This window comes from Macrobrachium rosenbergii, chromosome 40, assembly GCF_040412425.1.
Source record: "Macrobrachium rosenbergii isolate ZJJX-2024 chromosome 40, ASM4041242v1, whole genome shotgun sequence".
Lineage (NCBI taxonomy): Eukaryota > Metazoa > Arthropoda > Malacostraca > Decapoda > Palaemonidae > Macrobrachium > Macrobrachium rosenbergii.
The window spans coordinates 16,760,326-16,768,134 of NC_089780.1; the positions used below are offsets into that span (position 1 = coordinate 16,760,326).

At 37.2% G+C, this 7,809-nt stretch overlaps 1 protein-coding gene across 2 annotated transcripts in view; it reads right to left on the reverse strand.

The window, feature by feature from the left end:
• Positions 1-6,304, reverse strand: part of LOC136826187 (serine-rich adhesin for platelets-like) — a 77,905-nt gene extending 71,601 nt beyond the window's left edge. For both annotated transcript variants that reach the window (XM_067083241.1, XM_067083242.1), the window contains exons 1-2: positions 5,630-6,304; positions 2,790-3,780 (exon numbers count right to left, since the gene is read on the reverse strand). In XM_067083241.1, coding sequence (XP_066939342.1) covers positions 2,790-3,780; positions 5,630-5,692 — 1,054 coding nt within the window. In that variant the 5' untranslated portion in view covers positions 5,693-6,304. The remainder of the gene's footprint in view (positions 1-2,789; positions 3,781-5,629) is intronic.
• Positions 6,305-7,809: the final 1,505 nt, after the last annotated feature.

The following is a 7,809-nucleotide window of genomic DNA, read 5'->3' on the forward strand; positions in this document are numbered from 1 at the left end:
TACCTAGAGTGAGAAAATGAAGTGGAATGAAAATATAAAATGGACGTTATCTCTGGTGATGGGAGTCCTCTACTCAAATGATAAGAATTTAAGTACAGCAAGCTCTCAAAAATAGGTACTGAAAACCGTATGAGTTCTGCAGAAAACACAGTGGTGAAAAAGTTCATTTAACACGGTACGAGTATCATAAGCGCGATAATAACAAGTAAGAAATGCGTCGAGGTTTCTTCGGCGCAATCGAGCTTTCTGTACAGCCGCTACAACATATAATCAACGCCACCGAAACTGGACCTATCTTTCGACGGTCTTGGTACAATGTTGTACGAGCAGCGGTCCATGAAACTTTAACCACGGCCCGGTGGTGGGCTATCCTGTATCGTGCCAGAAGCACGATTATGGCTAACTTTAACCTTTAATAAAATAAAAACTACTGAGGCTAGCGGGCTGCAATTTGGTAAGTTTGATGACTGGAGGGTGGATGATCACCATACCAATTTGCAGCCCTCTAGCGCCAGTAGTTTTTAAGATCTGAGGGCGGACAGAAAAAGTGCGGACGGACAGACAAAACCGGTACCATAGCTTTCTTTCCAGAAAACTAATAAAAAAAGCAATTGCCGAAATAAAACATTGGACAGGCAAACAAGAGAAACAAAAAAGATCGAAAGAGAAAACGACCTAAAAATAGAATTATATAAATAGTAAAGAAAGAGCCAAGTATAATGGAAGGAATAATTGTGGTCTATTAGTGCTGTTTATCTAGACCTACTGATATGCCCCTAATGAGATTTTTTTGTGAAACATATATGCACCATTGATAATGCGTTTTATTTTGGGGAATATAATTATTTCTGGTTCAATTAAAGGATCATATATAATAAATAACAAATCCAGTCATTTACACATCGCATTAAGAACATGAAACTTTGTCACAAGTTAATGAATATCAATCTGAAAGACACAAATCAAAACGAAAAGAAGAAACTTATACGAAAGAACCAACTAAGTCACTATAAAAAAAAGCTAGTGGAAGCACACGTGAGAAAAAAAAAGAGAAAAATAAAACAGGCAGAAAAACGAAGGCTGAAGCTGAAAGTGTCACTCAAGAGAGCTGCCATTAACCGCACGCAAAAAGTCTAAGTGAAATCGGAGCAACTCGGCGCCTAATCTGTGGCACCTGGCTAAGTCGATACTTCGAAGATAACGAAAATAATTTAAACGTTGTTGTGAAATGTCTATAATAAGCAAGCTATAAGTTTTAAAAAATAGATGAGAAACTCTTTTCAGAGTGAGAAAACTGAAGTTACTTTGAAAAACAACACACTTATACATAAACATAGGAAAACTCCGCATAATTAGGCTTATAAATAAACATACGTACGAGAGCATGAGCATTAACCCATCAACTGAAATTAATTACAACAAAGAAATAAAACCAATTATAAATACAAAACGAAAACGCAACGCCAACTTACCAGAGAGGGGGACGAAAAACAAAAACATCAGTAAAATCCTCTTTTAGACCGAACTGCCTCCAACCATGACAAATAAAACACACCCAGCGCTCCTTCCTAGCACCGCAGCGCTCTAGAGTAGACTGAATGACACCTTCCTTGGTCCTTACTGACCTACCCGATAAATCCCCGTTTCCCCCAAAAAAGTTCCACTGCGTCCTTGTTTGGCGCTCCTTAGGCACGGAAGATATCGCTATTGCCACCGCCATGGCTGACAAATGTACACGCTTACGTGTTTTAGAGAGAAAATCGAAATCTTGTGTATACGAGGGCAATTAAGTTTTTATGGGATCGTAAGGGCGGCACGCCACATGCACTTGTTTCTCTAACACAAATTGGGGCAAAAGAATTAGACCTACATTTAAAAAAGTATTAATGAATTTGCCTTTAAAAGAGGAAAGATTGTACGTTTAAAATACTGTATTGTGATTTTAACCGTTTCAATTAGGTTTTAAAAAAATACTGGCCAGCGAAAATTCGGAAAAATAAACAAGTTACTCCACAGTTTGACACATATAGGCTTATATATATATATATATATATATATATATATATATATATATATATATATATATATATATATATATATATATATATATATAGTGTATATGGCCTATATATATATATATATATATATATATATATATATATATATATATATATATATATATATATATATATATATATATATATATATATATATATACATAGCCTAAATATACCATCAAATTATTCTGCCTCTTCGTGTTATTTATTTTTCTGTGTCATGCAAATCATTCATAATGAAGCATTGGACGCGTGTAACCCGGACACAGAGCTCATCATCTACGAAGGGCCATATATATACATACATAATTATCTTTATGTCAACAACATGCACTAAGCCATAAGACATGCAACTCGTAACATTTTCTCTCTCTCTCTCTCTCTTTTCACACACACAAGCAGTAAAATTACTCTCGCTCGCTCTCGCTCTCTCCACACACACAAGCAGTAAAATTACTTTCTCTCTCTCTCTCTCTCTCTCTCTCTCTCTCTCTCTCTCTCTCACACACACACACACACACAAGCAGTAAAATTACTTTCTCTTTCTCATATACACAAAGAAACGAACTACTCTACATATCGGATGGATCGTAAACACTGACATAATATGTGCAACAAAATACAATATTAAACACAAGGTATCATTACAAAACAAAGGCAATTCATGCAAAAGCTTTGCTCTTTCTATCAACAAGACTAACGCTTGTAATAATAATAATAGTATACACTTACCATATATCAGGACATCCTGAAGACTGCTTTGATCATCGAGGTCTTCTAAACAATCCTGAGTCTTCGTGGGTGTTAAAAACGGGTCCCCTTCTAAACCATCGGTTCCAGCGTCAATAAACTCAACATCGTCGTCAAGGTCATCTATATCATCTCTAGAGACTAGCATGGTATCCACACTTGGAACTTTAAAGCTTAACTGAAAGTCACCTGATTTCAGGTCCCCTGATCTGAGGTCGCTTTCAATACGATTGTCTTTCATGAGGTCAATGATAGACGACATGCTGGCCTCTGACTCAGATTCTGACTCCGTTGAAAACTCTGAGGATGAAGCAGTAGACCCTTCCGAGTCACTTGAACTGCATGAACTGTTATGTGACGAGCTGCTGGTACTCTGGCTTCCCTCTGATACTAGCTGATTGTTATCTCCTCCAGAACCTTGGCTTTTTTTCTCCGTTAATGAAAGTGCCATTCCTCTGTTCTCTTCTTGAGCATAGCTGTTGTTGCCTTCATCTAATTTTTCTCTTGGGCAGTCAATGCTAGTGCCCTGAATTTTGTTCACATCAATATTCTTATCTATTTCTCTCACAGTGCAATTGCTTGTACTAGTTGAACTACTAAGATCCAGTCCATTTTTCCCTGCCGGGGTGCTATTATCCTCACTGCAGTCAGATATATTCAGAGATAATGCAGGAGATTCTAATTTTGCCTCCATAAAAGCAGCGTCAAGGCCTCCTGTGCCAATAGGCTGATGAGAGTCCCGTAAGCTCACATCACTTTCATCTTGAAACTCTGGCTTCTTTGATACTCTTGCATGCTCAAGCAAGAAGTGAACAATCACTTCCACCATTGAGTCAAGGTGGTAGCCATGTTGCTTGTTGCGCTTCACAAGCTTCCCAATGTGCAGTGCTTTCAGTAGTTTCAGCCGGCTTCTGATACATGATGACTGCTCTGCCTGCTCCTGATCCAGTAATTTGAGGGATCTATAGAGTTTCTGCAAAAAAAATAAACAAATGTAGGTACCTTCATTATGCAAATTAATAATAACAATTTAAATTTTCCTCAAACTATGGAGCAATACTATTTCTTTTTACCAAAAAATTTTCCAACAAAATAGCTCATACTGCTGGAAAAAAACAAGATAACAAAACTATGGGAGGAAACATTAAACATGTACCATGACAATACTTCACGAATTCAACTACGGTCGAACTGTTCTCTGTAGTGCATCTGTTACAAAATGACCCAAAATTTTATACACCTCAAATGACATGATGGCAACATGGCCAGAGCAAATAGACTTAATATTTTACAATGAATGACTGTAAAGGGTTGAATATTTTAGTATCTGGAACTATTTGAGAAATATATGACATTTTTTAGAGATAACCTGTATTTTTCATAGGTGCTATAAAATAACAAGAGCCTTCTATATAACAGCATTTCTAATGTGACTTGGATACAGTAGTTGAAGCTCAGTAACAAAGTGGTTAGCTGGTGGTAGGTAGGCTATGACACAGCTATCAGCAACCCAACACTTTTTTCAATGGCTCATAAGATGAAAGGGGCTCCAACGCAAGTCTGTGTGAGTGCAGTGAATAAGTCTTCATGGGAAATCAGCCCAAGAAAACTTGTTAAGTCACCGATAGTCAAGTACGCAGTAACCAGCCACTTGCCTTTTTTCTACCAATTGAATACCATGTTCCAAAGACAGTTTTCAGCTAGTTCAGGAATACTCCAATATAAAAGTCTCTGGTTTGCATGCTCATGGGCAAAAATGTAAATTAATGCTCCTTATCAAAATCAACAATACGGACATGATGGCCATCTCACTGATATTGCAACAGGATTGGGGCAAGATATAATACTTATTTGCATTTGATTGTTCATATACAGTACATAACTAACTAGACCTCTTTTCTAAACAATTCATATGGTCTGATGAATGGCTGGTAGTTCAACTCTAATTTAACTGATGACAGCATAATGAAAAATCCAGCTTTTCAAACTATGAATTTACATAAACTGGTATTTAGACATGTACACTAATGAGCATATCTCAACAGCAGTTATGAAACATCAGTCATGCATAAATAATAAAGTGCGGGCACTGCACTAAAGTTAACTTACAATTTTCTTTTTCATATGAAAAAGCATTCACTACATCCCTAAACTGTACTCTGATTAATGCAGGCACTTGAGTAGTCACACTGTTGCAGTCTAATGTTAGCAACTGTCACTGGTTTAATAAGCTCCTATCATGAAGTTCTTGATTTCAAGCAATTAACTGTTTAAACTATTATATGCCAAATCAAATGTAATACTGGACAAGAGCTCCTCCGCATTTTAAAATCAGCTAACAGTGAATACTTGCAGGGGAGTGAAGAAGCACCTGGCTATGGGTACATCACCTAGGACAGGTTAGGCAGAATAAAATACCCAAAGTTGGGTTAGGTTAGAATAGATACTCATGTGCTATTTAAGTTGAACGACAGTAATTCTAGAGCAACACTCTGTGGGGCGCCATGTTTAATACCAGCCCCTTGGAGATGAACAGAAAAACATAAATAAAAGACAGTATCCTAATTTCTCAAATTATCTCAACTGTACTAGGTTATAAACAACTTTTCTACATTGTTGTAAAAAAATTTAATTAATAATATCTCCTATATAGTTACCCCAACATCCTATGACCTACAACAGATGCCATGTGGAGCTCTTGTCAAGTTTTGCCTTTTGACCTTTCCCCAGAAACAAGATTAGCCTAAACCAGACCGGTCAACCATCACAACAGCCTAAGCTGCGCTTTGCTGTTATAGATTAGATCTAGCCAAGTATCTTACCTTCCTCGCCAAATATTCCCGAACAAGTGAAGCACTCAGTTCTTCTACTAACGTTCGATCCATGTTAATTAGAGATACAGATTAAAGTCTGGCACATCCATTTCAGTTAACTAGGCTAGGCCTGGGCACAGGCTAATAAGCTGGACTAAAATTAGCTTACAAGATATGCAATTATCTTTATTGCTTAATTGATGCTTTAGGCGGGCCTTCATCATGGGTTCACTCACTCGCAAAGTACAAGTTAGATTAGGCTAGCCTGTACCTGCCGACGGGATTGAGGAGCTAGTTAGTCTACCTTAACCTAGCTTATGTACTGTACAGCACACATAGGAAATAGCCTAGCCTTAAGGATACCACCAAGAGGATAAACCGTCCAAAGAGCATAAGGCTAGGCTTTGGAATGATCTACGACTCTTTCACTAGAACATCCCACAGGAGAGACACTTGATAGGTTAACCTAGATTACTCCCTTCGACGTCTAGCCTAGCGTGGCCCCGGCTTAATCATGTATCAAATAGCCTGACCTAGGCTGCAGAAATACCAGTATTATCTTAAATTCATCACTTTCTTCCAAATTTATCCTTTCTGTCTCGTATACGCTCGTAAAATAGACGCGTCACTAACGGGAACACAATCGTAGCTCGTATGTTTTCGTGCTCTGCGTTCCTACTTAATAATACAAGAAGATCAGATGTAAACAGAGCGGTGGTTGTCAAAACCAATAACCTGGCATTATTTACAAGTAAGTGCTTTGATAACAGGAAAAGTAAAAGGGGGAGGGGATGTGTTAAAAGTAAAGTAAAAATTATTTGTTAATATTCGGTAAAAAAGTTTTTTTAGTAACAGCACCTTAACTTTGGTGTTGTTTTTTATTGCAGAAAAGGTAATGTTCAGGGATTAAAACAAACAGTTTGGTGAAATTTTCAAGGAAGTGAAGCTGAAGCGATTAAAATAGTAAATAAAAAGGGAATTAAGCTTCAATTTTTTTAAAAAATGGGTTAACAATACGAAAGAGAAGAAGTTGTGTGTCCGCTACTTTTTTTGTGGAGTGAGCGTTATCGAACCAGGCACTAGGTTTGACAAAAAAAAAAAAAAAAATAGCAACAACTCCTAACAATGCGATGGCAGAAAAAATCTAAATAAATTAATAAAAGGGAACAAGAACAAATTTTTTAAGACATCTAATCTGAGTGCCTCTGCAGATGACATAGGAAATGTACCGGATAAAACTAACCTCCTGTAAAAGAAAAAAAAAACAGATGGAAATAAATGGGAGAAGAAATAAAGATACGTCCTACAATCTACTGTTCATGATGCCCCTGCAGATGACACAGGAAGTGTACCAGATAAAACTAACCTCCTATACAAAAAAAAAAAAAAAAACGATGAAAAAAATGGGAAAAGGAATAAAGAAAACATCCTACAATCTATTGTTCGTGATAAAAAAAAACATAAGCTTAAAGAAAAGAACGCCCGAGACAGGACTCCTATAAGTACCAACACTCTTGGAAGAATGGGAGGAGATGGCAACCTTGTCACTGCATAAACAAGGAACTGAGATAGAAATTGGAAATAGGAGAGAAATATCTATATCTTTAAATCTGAGCAAATCATTTGAAAAAGTCACGATTGTATAACAAGGGAGAAAATCAATGAGAAAGTAAGCAGATTTTAAAGTGGTAGATTAGAAGAAAGGTCTGCAGAGATCTCCCTCTAACTGTCTAACCCTACATGCCGTGATTTATTATAATACTGTCTTGGTGCCCAACACATATGATTCAGGGACACCTGTAAATAAGTCAATAAACTAGACTTGAAAGACTCTACCAAAGAAACAGGAAATATTATAGGCAGAAAAAATTATTGGCTTCTACAGATGATTGAAAATGGCTAGGCAGTGATACGGAGTCTAGTGGGTGAAAGAGAAATAACTTAAATGTAAGACAGGGAACGGTAAATCATCCAAAACTCTTCTGTGGTTAGATATGTTTTGTGCTCCTCCGCTAACACATCCATATCATCAACACTGACCTCTAGGCCCATGAACTTGCCCAAAAGCACAGAATCCTCTACAACAGACCCGGCCTTAAATCCTTCAGAATCCATTTGTCCTATGGTATTTGGCCATAGTTCCCTCAAGGTAGAGTTCATGTCTGTGAGGCATATGCAATGGAGGGAGC